The sequence below is a fragment of the Phoxinus phoxinus genome (assembly GCF_949152265.1).
Source record: "Phoxinus phoxinus genome assembly, chromosome: 15".
NCBI lineage: Eukaryota > Metazoa > Chordata > Actinopteri > Cypriniformes > Leuciscidae > Phoxinus > Phoxinus phoxinus.
Genome location: NC_136890.1, coordinates 13,795,681 through 13,817,412, shown reverse-complemented (window position 1 = coordinate 13,817,412; position 21,732 = coordinate 13,795,681). Strand labels below are relative to the sequence as shown.

The window sequence follows — 21,732 nt, the reverse complement described above, 5'->3', positions numbered from 1 at the left end:
CATCTGGTAAGTATTCACAACGCTTCACTTTTTCCACATTTTGTTATGTTGCAGCCTTATTCCAAAATGGATTAAATCATTGTTTTCCTCAATTCTACAAACAATGCCCCATAATGATAATGTGAAAAGTTTGTTTGGAATCTTTGCAAATGTATTAAAAATAAAAAAAATCACATGTATATAAGTATTCACAGCCTTTGCCATGACGCTCAAAATTGAGTTCAGGTGCGTCCTGTTTCCACTGATCATACTTGAGATTGAATTTATCACCAGTGGACTCCAGTTGATTGGAAATTATTTGGAAAGGCACACACTTGTCTATATAAGGTCCCACAGTTAACACTGCATATCAGAGTACAAACCAAGCCATGAAGTCCAAGGAATTGTCTGTAGACTTCCGAGACGGGATTGTATCGAGGCACAGATCTGGGGAAGGGTACAGGAAAAATTCTGCAGCATTAAAAGGTCCCAATGAGCACAGTGACCTCCATCCGTAAATGGAAGAAGTTTTGAACCACCAGGACTCTTCTTAGAGCTGGCCGCCCAGCCAAACTGAGCGATCGGGGGGAAGTGCCTTTGTCAGAGTGACCATCGGGTTCTTGGTCACCTCCCTGACTGAGCTCCAGCATTTATCTCTGGAGAGAGGAGAACCTTCCAGAAGAAGAACCATCTCTACAGCACTCCACCAATCAGGCCTGTGTGGTCGAGTGGCCAGACGGAAGCCACTCAGTAAAAGGCACTGTACATTTAATTTATTAAAACAATATAAAGTGTATGAAAACATAAACCTATAATTTTTTTAACTAATTTTATTATAGTGTCATCTTTGACTACAATCCAAGCCAAAACATGCGAATGTTCTCAGACATAATCTTTTTGTAGAGTGAAATTAAATGGTTTAAATAAGACAAACAGGATACCAGTGCATAAGAATCCTTTATTCGTTCAACTTAATCTATATGCATATGGTTCTTTACCACAGGTTTCATCAGGAAAAAAAGAAAAGAAAATAAGAGGAAAAAAAATAACCCTCTACAAAATTTTATATAGCCTCTCTTTGTCTTTACATATTCTGTTCACTCAACACGCAGCAACATCTAGAGAACACGAGCAGCTCTGAACCCCGTCTAATAGTTGGAGGTTCTAATAGTCAAGTGCTTAAAAAGACCCACTAAGTTCTCAGCAATTCCAGCAGAAAAGAAAAAAAAAAGATTTCTCGTTTGCATGTATTAATGTGTCGGATTTTGAAAGGCAGTTCTCAGGCTAGACAAATGATAACAGCTGGTAAGTTGAGTACAAACTGAAGTTCACTATAAGAGCAGGGAGAAAAATGTGTGATGTGTAAACAAACAAGCATGAACACGTTACAATCAGCATATTTTGTGCCTGACAGGAAGAATAAATCAAATGCATATAATCCTCACTCCAGGTTCCTAAATTTTTTTTCCTGCTGTTAGCATTGCTAAGGTTTATCCCAAGATTTAAATCATGATGGTTGAAGTATAACGGTGTCACAGATATGATGGAGGGGCAGGACGTCTCTACAGCTGGCTGACTGCTACCTCAGGACCCCCCGAAATACATCACTGCAACCCATAACCAACAACCAGATCTTTTTCTCTATCCACTTTCTGGACAATAATGGAGGATCGGCACTGAACTACAGCGCCATGTCAAATGGAACTGATCTGAAGCTCTTTAAATGCTGTAGGACACATATGCTGAAGTTACAGGAGTCTGTTGTTCCAGTCTCTTCTGTAAGAGACGCTGGAGAACTGTGGGACTGATCTATAATACTGAGTCAATGGCGAGTACAAACACTGCTGCTATTGAACTTCCTGCTGGTCACTGAACGTCTGGAGAGGGTCTCGTTCAACTGGGGCGTGAAAGGAGGGAAGCTGCTATTGTGGGATATAATGAAACCGAAGCATATGGGAGGAATAAGGCAGAAGAAAGTGACAGGAGTGAAGGGCGAACTTCAGTGTTTACTTGGTGTGAACCATAGAGGTGCTGAACAGAAGCTTCTGCTTTTTCTTTTTCTTCTTCCCACCTTTCTCGTCTAAAAAAGAAAAGAAAGGTAACGTGAGAAAAAAAAAAAAAGTTTGGAAAACACCAACTGTGGTTAAAAAAAAATGTCTGCTTTCATTTTTCCTTAGTTTCAGAGCGAGCTAGTTGAGGGGAGTTTCATTTTAATGATTCGTTTCAATGCATCAGCTGGTTCAAAGAAAGGATTTACTGATTCATTTGAAGTCCATGTGTGACATTTTATACACTTTTGTGGTTTAACAAATGTTTTATTAGTAGTATTTTAAAGTAAACGTGTTTGAGTTTGAGGCAGTCACCCCCATTATGTTTGTGTCTTTTTGAACAGTAGTGTATATAAATGTTTCTCTCACCAGGGATGGGTGACGCCCATGCTGGGCCTGGATTTCCATTGTCCAGCTGAGACAAAGCCTGCTCGAAGGCCTGACTGAAGGAGTTCTGGAAACTGGGTACTGGGACCCGATCCGAGCCGTCACTCTCTCCATCACTGTCTGCCATAGGAGGGGCCAGGAACATGTCTGCTATGGAGGAAAACACACACGTCACTACAAAACTACGCTAACTAGAGTTAGTGAGCCAACAAGAAACCAGTGTATCAGTCAGGTCAAGTGTTGACAGGAGGCTCACCTTTCTTTGGGATGCTTTTAGGCCCGGCATCCGCACGGGCTTTCCCATCTTTCAGCATCTACACCAGAGAGGATGTTAGTTTTTTACTATATTCAAATTTAGTTACAATTGAATTTTAGTGCAGATTTTCCCACTACATGAAGACAATGGGATGACTACGAAATTGACTATGTTGTTGTTATAAACGTGAAAGAAAGTGCTTTAGGCAAACCTGAGCGAAGGACATGCAGTGAGAGTCCTCTTCCACACTGGCGACACTCAAAGACGGACTGTGCTCACTCAGATTAGGGAACATCACTCCATCTGAAATAAATATGGGAAATAAGCACAAAAGAAAGCACTGAAGGCCAGGGTGAGAGAGAGAGTGAGAGAGAGAGATACCTGATAAAGGGCTGGTGCTCAGAGGGGACGGGGGTCCCAGCAGGAACTCCGGGATCTGCATCCCTGAGCCGCTCTGAGGAGGAGATCCAAACGCAGGAAAATGCTGAAGGTTCTCCAGCCCAATGTGCACCTCTGGATCTGAACACCACAACACATTCAATAAATCACACCCTGACAAACCAACTACAACATCTGAAAAAAAGAGTTCAAATCTGACATTTTGTCCATTTCAAAAAAAAGTTTCTTCAGAAACACAATAAGAGAATTAGATCCTCACATTTCCCCTGTTTCCTGTTTTCCTCCATCTCAATCCTCTTCTCCCTTCTCTTTTCATCCCTTGCTTTCTTCTGTCTCAGGCGCTTCCGTTTCTCCAAGTCATCTGCAAGACAGACAAAAACGGAAAAAAAAAAGAAAAAAAAATCAATATTCAATCTGTAGAACACGCAAAATACATGATAAACCACCATTTATTTTTCCCTAAACTTGAATGGCAAAACATAGAATCATGACATATGTAGTATAATAGCTTCCCATTTCCACTTTGTAAACATGGTTATCACAGAAAGTGCAGCTTTCCACCAAAATAAAAGCTAGATGGTTAAACTCTTGCAAGTTCAGAAATTAAGACATGAGTATTGTAATTTTACTAGACTCATTTAATATTTCTTTGACACTTGCATTTATTTTATAGTGGAGTTGTATTATTTAGCATGCATGTACCTGCGAAGCTGTCCAGGGTCTCTTTAGAGAGAACGGGAGGCTGAAGATTAAGCTCACATAGGCTGAACTCACACGTGAGGGGCAGGTGAGAGAGGTAACGATGCCGACGGCGAATTTCCTACAAATGAGCGCTGTGTTAATTACTTCATCATAGTAGCATTACTTAAATCCTGATCCTTTGAGAGGAACATTCATTCACTCTAGTAAAAGATTATTTTTACACACAAAAATAACCATTTTTAATGCCAGGATGTTAACTGGGCACTGAGGTCGTCTGAAACGGTACTGTCATAGATGTATGAAACTGTGTGTACCTCAGAGACCGTGTGTCCATCAATCTCCACTACGGTAGCGGTGATCGACTGAGGGCTGTTCTCCAGGCTCCCGTACTCTCTCAGCAGACAGCGCACGTTCACTGGGTGCAGAAACATCTGCTGACCATCCTCAGCTAGAGAGAAATAACAGTCAGATTTACTCTCCATTGCTTACACAGAGTTACGGTGTACAATACAACTGGAAAAGAGATTTAAAGCCTCATTACAAATAGACTAACACACACCTTGATAGAAGTAGTAATATGGGCCATGATGAGCAGTCTGACTGGTCTGAGGGGTCTCTTCTACAGGTTTGTCCTCCAGAGCCCCTTCAGGCATCTCTTCAGCCACCTCAGGAACACTCCGAGCGGTCATCTCTTCCACCGGCTCCTCGTGAGCCTCCTGAACCTCATCATCAAAAGCTGAGGCATACTGCAGGACGGGCTGTGGTGGGACACACTACATTAAGCCCAATGACGTGCACTGATATTTGGTCAATATTCAGTTTCCAATTTAAGTGTCTTTAACTACTATATACTAACATTTAAATGAATCAGTTGATACAATGCACTTATTGTGTACTTGCATGTTTTACATTGTACCTTTATCAGAAAAAAACACCTACAGGTAATAACAGCTGTAATTCTGCTGTATGTGTTAACTTCATGTGCGAGGGAATGTATTATCGCGAGAGTCTGTGAGAATGTGTTGATCACGTGGGTTGGTGAGACTGGGGAGGTCTTCACGTTTTGTTGCTGGAAGAGGGATGTAATAAAAAAACTTTCTGTGGAACTACGTTGTATCTTTGGCTGTTTTCAATGGTAGCAGAGGATGGTTTCCAACTACAGAGTACCGCCTAAGCTTGACGAAGCCCGACCATACGAGTGCTGGAAAAATGAAGTTAGTATTTGGAGGCTTGTTACGGACTTGGACAAGAAAAAGCAGGCACTCGCGGTGGTGCTGGGGCTCGAGGGGCGAGCCAGAGAGACCGCTTTGGAAATACCCGCGAACGATCTAAACAAAGACGACGGTATGGAAACCTTGCTAGCTAAGCTGGACGCGATATTTTTGAGAGAAGAAAAAGACCGCGCTTATGAAGCATACTCTCATTTCGACTCGATTTCCAAAGACAGTGCGGTGTCCATGACGGACTACATTATAGACTTTGAGCAGAGATACAACCGCATGAAGAAGTACAACATGACCCTGCCTGACGCTGTGTTAGCGTTTAAACTCCTGGACACGGCTTGTCTCGACGAGAAGAGTAGGCAGCTAGCACTAACAGCGTGCACTGATTTGACATTCGCATCCATGAAGTCAGCGTTGAAGCGGATTTTCGGAGGAAGAACCAGTGGAGCAAGCGGCGGCAGCGAGACTCAAGATGCGGCGTTTTTCACGGAGCAGAGGCAACCGGGAAAATTCAGACGGAACAACGGCCCGTCACAGAGCAGACAGTGGCAGCCACAGCAAGGTACAAACCCACTCGACAAATATGGTAAGAGAACAAAATGCGTCATTTGTCAGAGCACGTACCATTGGGCCAAAGACTGTCCTCATCGGAGAAATGAAGTAAAGCTAGCAGAAGATGAAAATGTGGAAGAGTGTAACATTACACTGTTTACAAAAGTCATGACGGACTCTGAGATCTTCCTAACTGAATCACTGGGATCAGCTATCATTGACACTGCATGCACACGTACTGTTTGTGGTGAGAAGTGGCTGGATAGTTACATGAAAGACCTGACCCAAAGCCAAATAAACAAACTGCTGCACACTGAATCTTTAAGCTGCAGACCTTTCAGATTTGGTGATGGTCAGGTGGTACACTCCAATAGAAAGGTGAAGCTTCCCGCTAAGATCGGTCTAACAAAATGTCACATTGAAACGGAAGTTGTTCCTGTTGATATTCCTTTACTGCTGAGCAAAATGTCTCTAAAGAGAGCAGGAACTGTTTTAGACATGGAGAATGACAGAGTTGTTATGTTCAAGCAACCAGTGCCTCTTGAGCTCACTAGTTCGGGACACTATTGTGTTGACATTAGAGATGGTAATACTGAAGCGGACACCAATGAAAGTGAAATCCTTGTCGTCACAGCAGAGATGTCTACAAAAGAGAAGCGTAAAGTTCTCCTGAAGCTCCACAAGCAGTTTGGCCACGCCTCCGCAGACCGGCTGCAGAGGCTCATCCTCAGCTCTGGAAATACTGACAAAGACTGTCCAGTTATTCTGCAAGAGATCATCCGTGACTGTGAGGTATGTCAAAGATATAGCAGGACCAAGCCCAGGCCTGCTGTTGGTTTGCCTTTAGCCTCTGAGTACAATGAGACGGTGGCAATGGATCTACATGAGCTGGAACCTGGCGTATGGTACCTCCACATCATCGACCATTTCACACGCTTCAGCGCTGGAAACATTGTGAGAACAAAGAAAGCCTCGGAGATCGTCAACTCCTTCATTCACTCGTGGATAAGTGTTCATGGTGCCCCCAAACGCATATACACAGACAACGGTGGTGAGTTCAACAATGAGGAGATAAGAGAGATGGCAGAAAAATTCAACACTGAGATAAAGACTACAGCGGGATACAGTCCTTGGAGCAACGGGCTGCTGGAGAGACACAACATGACACTGACGGAGATCCTCTTGAAGGTGAAAAAGGAAAACGGGTGTGGCTGGCAGACTGCTCTAGACTGGGCTCTAATGGCCAAAAACAGTATGATTAATGTGCATGGTTATAGCCCACATCAGCTTGTGTTTGGTCACAGTCCTAATCTTCCCTCCGTTTTGGTTGATAAACTGCCTGCTCTAGAGGGCACTTCTATGAGTACTAGAGTAGGACAGCACCTAGCAGCATTGCATGCTTCCAGAAGAGCTTTCACAGAGGTGGAATGCTCAGAAAGAATAAGAAGAGCTTTACGAAAGCAGCTCAGGCCTACAGATGAAAAGTATGAGACAGGAGACAGAGTGTACTACAAACGAGCAGACAGTACAGAGTGGAAAGGCCCTGCTGTAGTTATCGGTCAGGATAGCTCTGTAGTGTTTATCAGACATGGTGGGATTCTTGTCAGAGTACACCAGTCCAGGCTGAATAAAGTCAATGCACAGGATGAGGATAAACCTGTACTACCGGATATTCCTGAAAATAGTAAAGAAAATGAAAACGTAATACACACAGATGTGTCAGAGAATTCAGCTGATGAAACGAGTGTTAATGGAGACGTGCAAATCCCTGAAAACACAGAAACAGATGATAGACAAGACGTGAGACAAATTAATGAGACAGAGAGTGATGCTACTAATACAGTGGGTTCCACTGGTGTCAAACTGAGAACAGGTCAGACAGTAACATTTACAAACAGAGATGATGGTACTAAACACACTGCCAGAGTTTTAGGCAGAGCAGGAAAAGCAAAAGGGCAATATAAAAACTGGTACAATGTGCAGTATCTTGAACCAGATGGCAGCGAGGGTCAAAAGGAAGCTTTAGACATGTCACATGTTGATGATCTTCTCACTGAATGTGATAACACCGATGCTGATGTACTCATTTCCAAAGACATCTCTTTTGATGCTGCTAAACAGCAAGAGATTGAAAACTGGCAAAATAATAATGTTTACGAAGAGGTCACAGACATGGGTCAAAAATGTATTTCTACTAGATGGGTCTGTACGTTGAAGGAAACTTCTAATGGTATTGTTCCCAAAGCTCGCCTTGTGGCGAGAGGTTTTGAAGAAGTCAATATTCAAGAATTACAGAAAGATTCTCCCACATGTGCATCAGAGTCACTCAGGCTGCTGTTAGCTGTTATTTGTCAAAACAAATGGAAAGTAAATTCTATGGATATTAAGTCTGCCTTTTTGCAGGGAATGGAACTCTCAAGAGACCTTTACATTCGTCCTCCACCAGAAGCAGGCGTGGACAATGCGTTGTGGAAACTAAAGAAATGCGTGTATGGACTTGCAGACGCTTCCCTCTACTGGTACAACAAGGTCAAAGAACTCATGCTGAACAGTGGTGGTAAAATGTCACGGGTTGATCCTGCAGTGTTTTTTTGGCAGAATGAGCAATCTGAGGTGACAGGAGTACTGGCATGCCATGTGGATGATTTTTTTTGGGCAGGTTCAGAGCACTTTGTAACTAATGTAATCCCTGTACTTAAATCTGCATTTCATGTGGGTCGTGAAGAGCATGAGAGTTTTTCATACGTGGGGATGGACATTGCTACTGTGGGTGGTGTAGTGCAGGTGCATCAGCACAGTTACATTGAAAACCTACAACCAGTTCACTTACAGGCAGCACGTGCTGTACAGAGAGAGGCTCCACTAAACGAGAAAGAAAGAGAACAACTCCGGTCCAAGATAGGACAGATTCTGTGGGTTGCTAAACAAACAAGACCAGATGTTATGTTTGACACATGTAGCCTAGCATCCAACATTAAGAATGCTACTGTTCAGTCCATACATGAAGTGAACAAAGTGATCCGTAAACTTAAGTCAGAGAAGGTCACACTTAAGTTTCAACACTTGGGCAACAGTGATGATTTGAGTTTGGTGGTCTTCAGTGATGCTTCACTGGGCAATCTACCAGATGGAGGTACACAGGGAGGGGCTTTAATTGCCCTCATGGAAAAAACAGGAAAATTCTCTCCTCTGTTTTGGCAATCTAAGAAAATCAGACGTGTGGTAAGAAGCACGCTGGCAGGAGAAACCCTTGCCATGTCAGATGGCATTGACAATGCTATGTTCTTGGCTATGCTCTACTCTGAGCTTACCACTGGTAAAGCTGATCTTAATGCTCTCCCCCTTATTTGTGTTACTGATAACCATTCCCTGTTTGACGCTCTTAAGTCTACTAAACAGGTCACAGAGAAGAGACTAAGATTAGAAATAAGCAGTGTCAAAGAGCTCCTACATGCTAACAAAATCAAAGAAGTGCGTTGCACAGAAGACAAGTCACAACTTGCTGACTGTTTGACGAAGAAAGGTGCTTCCTCACTTATGCTTCTTAAAGCGCTGTATGAGGGTGTATGGAAACTGTAATATCTGGACTATTGAGCATTTATCTTGGTACAGTTTTTTTTAAGTACTCAAGCTCACTTAAATGTTACTGTGTTCTAAAAATATTTCATATTTGGTGACAATGTTTTATATGTCAAAGTCACCCGTTCATTAGTTTCTTTTATTTAAAGAAGAGAGGGAGATTGTTAACTTCATGTGCGAGGGAATGTATTATCGCGAGAGTCTGTGAGAATGTGTTGATCACGTGGGTTGGTGAGACTGGGGAGGTCTTCACGTTTTGTTGCTGGAAGAGGGATGTAATAAAAAAAACTTTCTGTGGAACTACGTTGTATCTTTGGCTGTTTTCAGTATGTTTGTAATAACATCTATAATTACACTGTTGACCTTTCCTTTCCACCTTAAACCTACAAAAGCAAAAGTGTTTTGGGTTGCACTATTTTACAGTACGTGCAGTTACCTAAAAAAGTACTGGGTAATATAAGGCAACTACATGGGTTGAGGTTTAGGGGCAGGTTCAAGTTTAGTACCTAGTTATTAACCAGTTATCGCAATTACTAATAAGTGCATAGTATGTAAATGGGGAACAGGACTGTAAAAAAAGTTTGCAATACAACATGAACACAATGGGTAATTCTGGCTCAACTCAATCAGAGATCCCCAGCTAAATTGTATTGATTTTATATATAAATATATGTATATATAAATATACAAACATGCATGTATACATTAAGAAAAAAATCTATTTATATATTAAGTATTTATAATTATATATAATATAAATTATATTTAAATATAAAAATGTATATAAACATGTGAATATTTTTTAAATATATACATGCATGTGTGTGTATTTATAAATACATAATTATTTTACACAGTACACACACATATGATGTAAACAAAAACTTTTATTCTGCAAACGATTAATTGCAATTAATCGTTATGCATCCCTAGAATCAAACCCATGACCTTGGCATTGCAAGCGGCATCGCTCTACTGTTAGAGCTACAGGAAAGCTTATAATCTGAAGCCTAGAGCATGTGAGGCAGCCCAGCAGAGTCCTAAAAGAAAGGAGCACAGTGTGTACTGACCTTGGAGTTGGTGAGGTTCTTGACCACAGTCACCTCTGAAGAGAAGTGCTCTGATAGAGACAGTTTCCTCATGTCCGCCATATCAACAGAGCAGCCATCCTTACGGCGACACTTCAAAAGACCCTCTTCCCGCTCCTGTTCATTAAGAGATGAAATGTGAGGGTTACATGTTAGAGTGCAGTGTTTGGAGAGTAACACAAAATCAAACAATTTTCAATAATGTAAAACAGCTCAACACTTTTCCAAGTCGTGTAGCTGTTTAGCCTTTTTAAATGTCACAATGTATATATTCAGTTTCATAAAAGCATGAAGCATAAATGGTTTATAAGAATAAATTACATATTACAAGTTATTGTCCCCCTTAAATGGCTTTAATGTAGTTTAAGATATTTCTGAGTAACTTATTTTTATTTTATTTTTATTTATGGCAGATGCTTTTATCCAAAGGGACTTTTCAAAGTAAAAAAAAAATCATGTAGCTTTTCCGTTTATCATCTTTTTTTAGGTATTTAACAATGTCACATTGTATATTTTCAGTGTTATAAAACAATTTATTAAACATTATTTAGTTTAATACTTTAAAACTTAATCAAGTTTGCTGCCATCAACCTAAATTTTCATCGTTTTTCTGAAATAAATGATACCATAAATGGCATAACCCTCGAATTATACAACTCATGTTTTTGTCACCTTAAAATGTCAACATCTAAACGAGTTGAGTGACTTATACCAACTACTTTTGAAAACAGCAGTGTGACTTGTTTAACTAGTTTTGAGTTTCAAAGCAGCTTGTCCAACCCAACATTCATATGCTGGTGTGAATGCATGTGTACCTGCAGCTGCAGTAAGGCGCTCTGTATGAAACAGGCCTGTGGGTCATCTTTCTCTTGGCTGAGCTGGGATTGGAGAGCCATCCTCTCTTCAGCCAGCAGACCCAAAACCTGCGGCTGAGACGCCAGCAGCAGCTTAGAGTATGCGCGCAAATGCACATCTGCAGAAAATGGTAAAAAGTGTAAAATAAGACACTCAAGTGATCACCACAACAATCTCATGCAAACAGCAGAATGCCTCACCTTCAAAATGAATGGGCTCCTCCACTTTAACCCACTGAGAGTTGGGAAGAGCCACCAGCGATCCCTTCTCTCTCCGCATCAGACGCATAGTGATGACGTTACCAGACACGTACTGACGGGTCTCCATTGCAACCACACTGAAAGTTGACAAGATGGGTTTTATTGACAACATAAATGAGACATTACAATTTGTTCACTGAGTAAATATGTGCACTAATGGTCAAAAGTTTGGCATGATTCATTTCTAATCCTAAATTAATCTCTTATGCTCAACAAAGCTGCATTTATTTGATCAAAAATACTATAAAATCTAATATTGTGCATATTTGATTTTTTTTTTGATTTTTTTTTTTTTTCAAAGGATTATGTGCCACTGAAGACTGGAGAAATGGGTGCTGAAAATTCAATTTTACAGTTACAGGAATAAATGAGAATAGAAAATAATACTTTTAAATTGTAATATTTCATAATATTACTGAATTTGTCTTCAAATAATTGTAGCCTTGTTGAGCATTAGAGACTTCTTTCAAAAGCAATTTAAAGAATCTTAATGATTCCATACATTTGACCAGTAGGTAATGTATATGGTATATAATGTATTATGTACCGTTTGATTTTGAGGATGTTTACATTAAAGGCGGAGTAATCGATTTCTGATAAGCGCTGTTAAAAATGTAGGAAATATTTGCTAGATGTCTGTTCTGTGTGTGCTGAAAAAAAAAATTGTGTTTGAACCCAGTCCTAGCTGCGTGAATAGAAGAAAAACAAAAAGTGGATCGGACCTATTAGACCAAGCACCATAACACTCTTGTATCCACTCATGATGAGGGAGGAGAGTGTGAGCGAAGGGGACATTTGTAGAAAGAGAGATGGCTGAGATATAACCAAAGAGGGAATGGTCAAAGGTATATAATTGGAAAAGGAAAGGTTACAATATGGCAAGAGCTAGGACCCGCTTTGATATTTTACAATATTAAAGCGGGTCCTAGCTCTTGCCATATTGTAACCTTTCCTTTTCCAATTATATACCTCTGACCATTCTCTCTTTTGTAAAAGCTTTCCAGCACTAGAGAGACATGAGAGAGCAGGAAGGCCTGAAAACAGATGCAGAGTTATATTATGTGCGTTTGTTTGGGTGTCGATTTCAAATATCAACAGTGTTTCTCAGAAATCGCTTACTGCACCTTAAACCAAAACAAAACAAGCATTATAAACTGCCAATTCAGTATGAACCTCTTAAGATCAGCGCTGTGCACGTCCTCATAGCAAATGGGGCACTTGGACCAACTCTTCTCACTCAGAGAGAGGTAGTGCAACATGCATGGCCAACAGTAGATGTGGCCGCAGCGCGTGATGTGGGCCGCCACAGGGGGATACAGGCAGATCGGACAAGACGGCACCTCATGACTGTAGATGCGCTGTGTGAAAAAAGAACAAATCATGAGCAACATTTGAAGAAAATGCTCTGACAGCATATACAAGGAAGAGTAAAGTCTGAAGTCTGACCACTTGCTGCACACAGTCCCAGTCCACCAAAGTGTCCGGATCAGTGAAGTGTGCTTGATAGTCCTGATCGTCAATCACCACAAACTGGCAACTTGTCAACAAAAAGAAGAAAAATAATTAAAAAAACTGTAGTTAAATAAATAATTAGCCTACATAAAAATTCTAAATATAGATAAATAATATAATCCTACTACATTAAAAGGGGTCATGACATGGATTTTTTATTTTATTCTAATATGTTCCTTCAGGTTTAATGTTAAAGTTTTTTTTGCACAAAAAAAAACATTTATATATGCAAAAAAAAACAATTATTTTCAACCTTCATTCTGACCCTTTGTCTGAAATGATCAGTTTTTAAGGGGCGGCTCCTTTAAGGCTTGTCAGTAAATAGCCGCTGTTATGACTGACTAACGTAATTACATAGAAATCAGCATCAACACCCACTCGTAATTACATGCAAGATTGTGTTTTGAAAATATTATACATATAAAACCTTCATTCACAGACAAAGCGTTATGAAATAATTTACTATGGTGAGATGATCTATAACTATTGTCGATGTCTTGCTCTGGAGGCAATCATTAACAAATGTTGTGAAGTGTAAAAAAACGTGTGACATCACAAATCCCGCAATATCAAAACAAGCAGTTTTTGGAACTTAATTTAAAGAAAATGCTTTGTTTATAATGAAGAGGATGTTTGAAGCTCTAAAGCTTGCAGGATGTTTAAATGGCATAAGGATCTCTTATATGTCAAAAGCTCAAGGCGAATTTGATTTCTCCAGTCATGACCACTTTAATAAATGATTTAATACTACTATAATGATACTACATTTAGATTTAGGGAAAGCATTTTGGCAGCCGCTTTTATTCAAAGCGAATTGCATTGCATTTCAAGGTACACATTTACATTCTTATCAGTTGTTGCTTTCCCTGGAAACCGAACCCATGAATGACCTTGGCGTTGCAAGTGCCAACAATCTACTGTTTGAGCTACAGGAAAGCTCCTTATTGCTTTCCTATATACTAATATAAACATTGCGGTACACTAAATATTGTTGCGTGTGATTTAATACCAATTGATATAAAAATATGCAACATTCTGCTGTACTCACTTGGCCTGTAGGAAAAGCTCCTTGTTGAAGGGCTTGTGCTTGTGACCCCACTTGTTGCGGCGACCCCAGCAGGAATGGCCATCTCCTCCGGAGCCAAAATGGCCTCCACGTGGCTCAAACGTAAAGTTGAGCAGGTGGTTCAGACTTATCTTTTTGGGTCCAGCGAACTGAGCCGGGCTAAACTCTGCCCGGCGGTTCTCTGCTACCTAATGAGAGAGAACCCAACAGGTCTGTTTGTTTACTTTGTGATATTTTCTAGTAGTTCATTAGCCTGCATGATTACTGCAAACCAGCATGTAAACATGCAATAAGGAAGCATAAAAACAGCCCTTAATTTAATGAAAGCACAAATGAATCGCAATCCAAAGGCTTATTGTAACACACCTCTTCTCTTCTCCCACCACCAGCGAGGCCATACTGTCGCCCCCCTCCGCCACCTCTCTGAGGGGGTCTCTTGTCAAAATTCTTGCTTTTCTGTGGCTGGGAGCGACGTGGGCCTGGAAAGCTCTCGGCCTTGGCAAAAGCAGGCTCACGCTTGCGGCTATAGCGCTTTGAGCCCCCATTATTCTTACCATCTAAAAGAACAGGAAAAAGAAAGATAAACATCAAGATACATGAATATATTACCCCGACCATATCATTTGACTTGTCAAGGGGGTGCCTCAACCAACTTTAGGGAAAATATAATTTTCTTGATTGCAATATTGACAATTTCATACGTGTCGTCCCTCTGCAAGCTGAAATTATATATATGCCCATTTTGTAAAATGAAAGACCCGTTCACTTTTCAATATTTTTGCAAACATTCACACAGGCCTTAGCTAATCAATTCATTCACACACTGCACTTTAAAGTGTTTCAGAGAGGACCACATGATAAGAGCAGGGGGTGTAAACACCCATAGCTTATCATCCGGCAGCAGAGATCAGCTGTCCCATACGCTTCACAAGCCCACAACAAAACATTGTCATACTCATAACTAAAACAGACAACACGGTTTAAGTTATCTACAGTGATTTGGTTCTGATATGAGGCTTTCTTGTGTCCGTCCAAAAGCTAGAGGGCAATACAGCACTGAAGCTTTTCGTCTGGTCACGTGGTGGACTGCTGACAAGAATAGATCCTTCCTGATCCTGACCATGATCCTCATGCATCTGATCTGCTACTAAGAGGAGTAACGTTAGCAGATACATTAAACCTAAATATGTTCCTCCTTGAGGGAATGCTAAAAATTCTCCTTGAAACAGTTGGAAATGTTGGGTTAGTTCAGGGGAATTTCGTTTTGATATTGGTTTATCTATATAAGAGAGTGACACACACACCACCCATGTTGTGTTATTCTAACATTAGTTTATATTAGGTTGACTGTGAAAATGTGAATACACATTCACTGATATAGATGGACACCAGAATAATTGACAATCTCTAGTTGACTAGTAACGTTATCCCATAAAAGGTTCAGAGGTCCACATTTGTCCAAGAATTTACAGCTTTCAGTCTATGCGTTTATGTAATTTATTGTGGTGTCCAGTGCATAGATCCAGTCCACCTCACATATACTCATGTTCTGATAACACAGGTGGTGACTGTCACTCCTCTATATAGATAAATAAACATATCAATAGTTGTGATTCAAAACTTATGACCAATTGACTACTAACCTAACATTTCTCTAAAACAAACTGAATTCCCAAAAATGTATATAACATTGTTCATTAAATATATGTATAATTTTAATATTTACATAAAATATTTAATATATTCTATCATAGGTCTATCTAGTTCACTATGGATTTATTTTATTTATTTATTTTACCAAAAAAAGTCAAACATACCTGAAAAACAATTCTAGAGGAACTACTGTCTCTTGATGAATAACAGTTAATTTCTGACACGTTAAATGCTAAGCTTTATTGATATTTTACGAATTGCTCTATTGTTTATTCGAGAAACGGGCCAATCGCTAGCCGTGGCTACGTCATCTCGGCAGACACAAACAAAACCATGCCGCAAGTCCCAAACACGTAACGTTAAATACTTTCCCACGACAAGCGTGTTTGTGTGAATAATACGCTGATTCTGCAACGTTACCTGTTTTGGCTTTAGAGTCAGTAGGAGTCGAGCCAGTAGAGCTAGAACGGGGCGGGATCTTCGTGTTGCTGCTGCTGTTGTTTGCGTTTGGGTTTTTCTCCATTTTGAGGCCGAACTCCGGGGAGAGAGCTTCGGAGCTCTTTAGCATTAAACGGGGTAAACGGGGAGAACAACGGGTTGTTGTGAACGCGGGTCAGGCGACGAAGGCCCTTATTCATTTCTGTCAAACGCGGAGACTCCATTACGGCGACATCTTGACCACAGACAAACCGAGAAAAACAGAGACACAATCAAAATGTCTCAGTAAAAAAAAGCTGTGCGCTAACACAAAAAAACAAGTGCCCAAAAAGCGGGGCCTCGCCCCTTGAAAAGCGCAGTTTTCCTTGGCGTGGGAAGTGTTGCGCCCCACAAGGCGTTAGCCGCTCTCCGAAAGAGGAAAACGGATGAATAAATGGGTTTTAACCCAAATTTTACTTCAGCTAAATAAAGTCAGACATATGGCGACGGGTCGCCAAACGGGAACCGTAAACACCCGGATGAGGGTTATAAGCCTCACAGGGGTTACGAATTGCGCATGCGCGGAGTCGCCGCTTCTCATTGGTGCATCAGACTGCAAAATGTGGTGTAATCTTACAGTCTATGGGTGTGTAATCTAATCTCGCATATTTTTTTTATAAGCGAAGAGTTCTGTTTCGCTTTCAAAGCATTTGTTGTTATTAATATTTGGTTTATTTGAAAAAGAAACAAAAAATACAGCCGTTTTGAGTTAATAACAAAAATGCAGCAGTTGTCTTTTTAGTTAGTGCATAAGAAAAAGTACACGTGACGTGACCTACACAACACATGGCCAGAGTTCATAGTCTTCAATAATATAAGTAACGTAAAGGTATAGGCTACTCAATTTACAAATCATACGAAATTTTTTTTAACTTTTGTATATTATCAGAAATGTTAGGGCTCCACATGAACCATGTCCTATTAGTTGTATGTATCAAATAAAATATCAGAACATCTGGTCACTGCATGGTTGAAAGATGCATTTAAGACCTACACAACAAACATAAAGTTGTATATGATGGGTGTTAGATCTCTTCATTATCATCACTCGAATCTTCGTAAGCTTCCTCCTCTCTGACAGCACTCAGGGAACAGCTCAGGATCGCTCTCCTAACCTCTTGTTTTTCGGCTGTTGTGGAAGGGAAGAGAAACACAGAATATGGTATGATCACAAACTACCGTAGTCGTATGAAATCCCTTGTCTACTCAAATATCACAAACTATAAGAATTTTTTTTTTTAATTTATAGTACTTCCAGAGATGTAGTTTGCCATCTGCCACACTCTTTTCCAGAAGAAATAAATATACTGGTTTTGTGAAAAAAAAAATCCATTTTGATTTCATGTTGGCTATAATTTTCTCGTAATCTCGACATAACCAAAGTTTGTTTCTAAAGATGATGGCTTAATTTTTAAGGTGCACTCGGACATAAATATTGCAGTATCATAAATGATTTATCTGTGCACATCATTATTTTCAGTGTTGGGTAAATTCAATTACTCAAAAAAAAGTAATGAATTACTAGCTACTAATTACATCTTCAACCGTGCAATTAGATTACTGTACTAATTACTCTCTCTAGAAAGTATTGCATTACTTATGACTAATTTCTTTCTAAATCCCATATCAACCAACTTGACAAGGCATGAAACTGCTATTTTAATTCATTCAAATAAATAATAGAAAATGTAATACATTATTCTTGAACTAACCAGGAGCTTACATTAATTGAATTAAATTGAATATACTTTATTGTCCCATTTCTGGGAAATTTGACTTGGACTTATAACACGGCCAGGACACAACATTTGGACTTTTACATAACACAATACATATAACAAAAGACAAAGTTAGGAAATAAACCTAAATTATATTAAAAACCTACAGTATACCAATCTAATCTTAGTTTTGGAATTCTCTATTCCATAATTTTACCTCAGTTTTATAATTATTTGATTTACACATCAAAATCCTAAATCATCTCCCTAAGCGTAGTTAAAATGATCATGTAAAATGTGTCATCCGCAGCAATTTTGTTTAGCTGGTTTTAAAATAGATAACTCGTACAACTCATGTATTCACCACTCATACATTTTAACATAGACATTACATTTTTATGTTAAATCCACTACTGTTTTATATAGAATTGTTCTATAGTCTATAAAGTATTTAATGCAATTACTGTAATTAAATTACAGAAAAACTAAGAGTAATGGTATGAAATTGAATTGCAGTTGGATAATGGATTATGTCGAGAAAACACGAAAAAATAATTACACATTCCCTCGTAAGGCTTCTGTAGGCTCTAATGTAACAATGTAACGTAGAAAGAAACTTACCATCTGTTTTGCAGTCCAGCAGCATTCTGTCGAGCTGTTGTCTATTGTACTTAACAAGAAACTTCTGACATGTTCTAATCGTCCCTGTGGAGGAGATCAGGAAGGACATGGCATGGGTGGCAGTAAGAATATATACACGTAAAGACATTTTGGGGAGTTGGCTTTCATCCAGACTTCTAAACTTGGACCAGTACCTCCAACATGTAAACAGTTGAAGAAGCACGGCACCCTCTGGCCTCTGTTCTCAAGACAGGTGATGAAAGTAAGGGCAGACCAGATGAGTCGATAGTGCCCTTTCCTGCATCGTATGAGGACCACTCCGGTGTGGGCATTCAGGTATTTCACTACAGAACATTTGAAAAGATTTCACATTTCTGTAACGAGACGTTATGCTGCGCTAAGTAAATTCAATGTCGCTAAATTAAAAAATTGCGTTCGATTGTACTGTGAAGGGTCATAGCACTTACATACTGTTGTCCTACTGCTAGTTTAATTGCTTCTACTGTTTCTCATTTGTAAGTAGCTTTGGATAAAAGCGTCTGCTAAATGAATAAATGTAAACGTAATGAGTTAAAATAACGGTAACGTAAAACAATGATCAGTTAGGCTACTTCTTATACGTTGAGATATTCACGATGAGCACAACATGAAAACAAGACCAGTGTTTTACCCATCACCCCTATGTTAAAGTGCGCTGATCCGTAGTCCCCGTGTGCTCGGTTCACGGCTGCTCGGAGTGTGTGGTAAATGGCTTTATCCTCCAACAGTGGCAGATTGCTCCGTTCAGAGAAGCAAACCTCGCATAGCAAATACCTGCACACAGTCCAAAGAATAACGAAAGGTCGGAATTGTTTAGAAGTTCAAAACCTAACAAAGAGCAAAATATCTGCTTTTATTTATTTGCTTCTTCATTACCTCGATTTAAATCGGACCATATTTCCAACACGTGCATAACTGGCTTTGAAAACAATGCACTTTGCTTCCGGGTTTCTTTTGGCCAATAATATTCCACGTTGGTCAAAAGGGGCGGGGTGACAGTTTGACATCAGCATAGCTGATGTATATTATTTAATAAGCCATTTTTAACAGTAACACAATAATCATATGGGGCAAGACCGTTCTTCTTAAGATCACTACAGTTAAAACAGAAAGAATTTTAAAGGTTTTTAGTAGTTAGGACCAGAACCGTTAGGACTATTTGGGTAGTTGTCGCCATTTCGTCGTCCTATCTTAAAGGGATAAGTTAGTTAAACCAAAAATGAAAATTTTGTCTTCAGTATACTTAAGTAGGCTACATTCACATTTTAGACAGCAAATAAAGATTTGATTCAAATGTTACATTGTGAATGTATTTTCTTGGACTGAAATATATGCAGGGCAAAATATATTTTTATTGGATTTTAAAAATATATATATTTAAAAAGAAATGGCCAAAAAATTATTTTTAGAAAATATATTTATGTAAATATATTCTGAAATATATTTGAGCAAATATATGTTTTGGCCATTTTTTGTATATTTTGAAATATATTTGAAAATATATTGTTTTACCATATTGACCCTCAAGTTGTTCCAAATCCAAACCCGTATGAGTTTCTTTCTTCTAATGAACACAAAAGAAGAAGTTTTAAAGTTTTAAAGAATGACTTCCTAGTTTTGTTTTCCTATGGAGTCAATGGTGCCATTAACTGTGGCAACATTTTTTTTAAAATATCTTCTTTTGTGTTCAACAGAAGAAAGAAACATACATGTTTGTAACTTGAAAATGGGTAAGTAATTTTAAAAAAATGTTAATTTTGGGGGGAATCCCTTTAAATAATATGTTTGGAGAGAAAGTTTACAAAAACCAGGCTGATATTTAAAAGCAGTTCTTAATCATATTCACTAATGCACATATAGGCTGACATATTATTCATGTAAATTTAATTTCCCATTTATTGTATCTATTTACATTTTATTTAGCCTATTTAAATTTGTATTATTGTTTATTAAAGTTGATTTTTTTTCTGAAAGAGAATAGCCTATATGCTTTTATATTAACACTTTACGGTTACACTTTATTTTAATGTGACTGTGTGTGTAATTTTACATTTAAGCACTGAGTAATAATAATGAACTACATACTTCTACACTGTAAAAAAACAATTACATCCCCAAGTCAAAATTTTCTAGTGACTGGTCACATCTAAATTTTTCAATTAGTCTGACATATTATTTCTCATTGAGCCAATGTTAACAGATATTGCAACAATTAATTCAATTTATTTTACAGAATTTCACTTGGGCCAATTAAAAAATGTAGATGTGACCAGTCACTCTAAAAAATGCTGGGTCGTTTTAACCCAAATTTGGGTCAAATATGGACAAACCCAGCCGTTGGGTTAAATTTTTAAATTTTAAATGTTAACCCAACGGTTGGGTTCATCCATATTTGACCCAAAACAACCCAGCATTTTTTGAGTGTAGAATAGTTTGACTTGGAGAGGTAAACATTTGTTTACAGTGTATAGGCTGAAGGTTTGGTTTGGTTAGTTGCATGTGTGCATTATTTATAGTTATATAGTAACTACATGTAACATGTGTAACAGAAAACTGTCAAATAAAGTGTTAACCACTTTACATAAGGTAGCATTTGTGAACATTAGTTAATGAAAAATAGCCTAGGCATACTTATATTTGTTAATCTTTGTTAATTACAACATTTACCAACAGATTATTAAAACAAAAAGTTGTATCTAATAGCCTTATTGAATGGACCTAAATGAACATGAAATAACAATGAACAGTTGCATTTTTATTAGCTAACTATTTTTAATAACTTAAGATTAATAAACACTGAAACAATTAAACATGAATCATTAATTAAACAAATAAGTATTGTTTGTTAGATTAATGTTAGTTAATGCATTGTAGTTAAAGCACCATAAGCACTTCTAGCATGTCTGGCACATTTAAAAACACTTTATTCACACCATATTTAAGCACACGAGATGTTCCCGTGATATAATTGTATATCATTATTAACCGAAAGAGGGCGCTAGACAACAGCGAAAACTTAACATGAAGCTTTTCTTTGCGTTGCCCATTATTTGTCACTGAAATATATCAACTATATATAATAAGAACATTAATAATATCGGTACGATTATTGTTAATAAGAACAACATGAAACATAGCAATGAGAGGTTTTGTATCTAGCATCAACCACAAAGGCATCTTACGCATAATTTTTTTATTATAGAAATATAATTATAGTGGTCAGCAGCGGTGACTTTTAAATGTCCTTGGAGATTTACAAATAGCCTACGCTCAAAACACAAATGTCCTTGTGGCACAGAAGTGGTGCCAGTGGTTCCC

At 38.8% G+C, this 21,732-nt stretch overlaps 3 protein-coding genes across 4 annotated transcripts; 1 reads left to right on the top strand and 2 right to left on the bottom strand.

The window, feature by feature from the left end:
* Nucleotides 1-917: 917 nt before the first annotated feature.
* rnf10 (ring finger protein 10) lies at nucleotides 918-16,557 on the bottom strand. Of its 2 annotated transcripts, none has more exons than XM_079638691.1 (17): nucleotides 15,980-16,557; nucleotides 14,273-14,463; nucleotides 13,889-14,094; nucleotides 12,775-12,865; nucleotides 12,502-12,686; nucleotides 11,269-11,405; nucleotides 11,029-11,186; nucleotides 10,196-10,330; nucleotides 4,331-4,529; nucleotides 4,086-4,219; nucleotides 3,772-3,889; nucleotides 3,329-3,430; nucleotides 3,052-3,189; nucleotides 2,882-2,973; nucleotides 2,671-2,728; nucleotides 2,397-2,564; nucleotides 918-2,059 (listed from the first exon to the last, which is right to left on the bottom strand). In XM_079638691.1, exons 1-17 carry the CDS (start codon nucleotides 16,125-16,127, stop codon nucleotides 1,986-1,988), a joined length of 2,334 nt encoding a protein of 777 aa, XP_079494817.1. In that variant the 5' UTR covers nucleotides 16,128-16,557; the 3' UTR covers nucleotides 918-1,985. The 2 variants fall into 2 exon arrangements, with proteins under 2 accessions (XP_079494817.1, XP_079494816.1); XM_079638690.1 differs by having other exon boundaries at nucleotides 2,397-2,561; nucleotides 15,980-16,517.
* LOC307012256 (uncharacterized protein) lies at nucleotides 4,849-9,342 on the top strand. The gene is made up of 2 exons (XM_079638689.1): nucleotides 4,849-6,734; nucleotides 7,950-9,342. The coding sequence occupies exons 1-2, from the start codon at nucleotides 4,917-4,919 to the stop codon at nucleotides 9,123-9,125; spliced, it is 2,994 nt and encodes a 997-aa protein (XP_079494815.1). The 5' UTR covers nucleotides 4,849-4,916; the 3' UTR covers nucleotides 9,126-9,342.
* Nucleotides 16,543-19,368, bottom strand: pop5 (POP5 homolog, ribonuclease P/MRP subunit). The gene is made up of 5 exons (XM_079638695.1): nucleotides 19,291-19,368; nucleotides 19,046-19,188; nucleotides 18,570-18,719; nucleotides 18,376-18,459; nucleotides 16,543-17,165 (listed from the first exon to the last, which is right to left on the bottom strand). The coding sequence occupies exons 1-5, from the start codon at nucleotides 19,308-19,310 to the stop codon at nucleotides 17,062-17,064; spliced, it is 501 nt and encodes a 166-aa protein (XP_079494821.1). The 5' UTR covers nucleotides 19,311-19,368; the 3' UTR covers nucleotides 16,543-17,061.
* Between the last annotated feature and the right edge of the window lie 2,364 nt (nucleotides 19,369-21,732).